Source organism: Orycteropus afer, unplaced genomic scaffold (assembly GCF_000298275.1).
Source record: "Orycteropus afer afer isolate SDZICR_OR568_19922 unplaced genomic scaffold, OryAfe1.0 scaffold00902, whole genome shotgun sequence".
Classification (NCBI taxonomy): Eukaryota; Metazoa; Chordata; class Mammalia; order Tubulidentata; family Orycteropodidae; genus Orycteropus; species Orycteropus afer.
The window spans coordinates 124,056-124,660 of record NW_006922489.1 but is presented as its reverse complement, the minus strand read 5'-3'; the positions used below and the strand labels follow the sequence as shown (position 1 = coordinate 124,660).

The following is a 605-nucleotide window of genomic DNA, read 5'->3' as shown; positions in this document are numbered from 1 at the left end:
CCGGGAGCAGGAGGCAGAGCTGGACCCCAAGGTTGAGGGGCTCTCACCCAGCCCCTAGAGCCTGGCACTTTGAACTCGGACTTAAAGCCTCCAAACTGTAAGAGAATAAACTCCTGTTTGTTAAGGCCATCCCATTGGTGGTCTATTCCTGTCGGAACGGCACTGGGGAACCAGAAGAGGCTGCAACAATGGGCTCAAACGTAGGAACAACTGAGGATGGTGAGGGCTGGGCAGTGTTTCATCTGCTGTGCACAGGGACGCTATGAGTTGGACCTAGCAACAACAGTACCTAGCAACAACTAACTGAAGCCTTACCAGTAGCAGCACAAAAACCGAAAATGTACCACGTGGATAAACTTCAATGAATAATTGAGATAGCTGTCATTTTGCAGCAACTGCATCTTTCCCAAAGGAGCCCTGGTGGTGCAGTGGTTAAACACTAGGCTGCTAACTCAAAGGTCAGCAGTTCGAACCCAGGAAAAAGATGAGGCAGTCAGCTTCTGTGAAGACTGACAGCCTTGGAGACCCTCTGGGGCAGTTCCACTCTGTCCTCTAGGGGCGCTGTGGGTCAGAATCGACTCCACGGCAGTGGGTGTGGTTTGGGC

General features: G+C 52.1%; 1 protein-coding gene across 1 annotated transcript in view; it reads right to left on the bottom strand.

Annotated features, from left to right (window-relative positions):
- Positions 1–605, bottom strand: part of TEX26 (testis expressed 26) — a 37,534-nt gene that overhangs the window by 7,151 nt on the left and 29,778 nt on the right. The window contains exon 6 of the mRNA XM_007958276.1: positions 435–451. Coding sequence (XP_007956467.1) covers positions 435–451 — 17 coding nt within the window. The remainder of the gene's footprint in view (positions 1–434; positions 452–605) is intronic.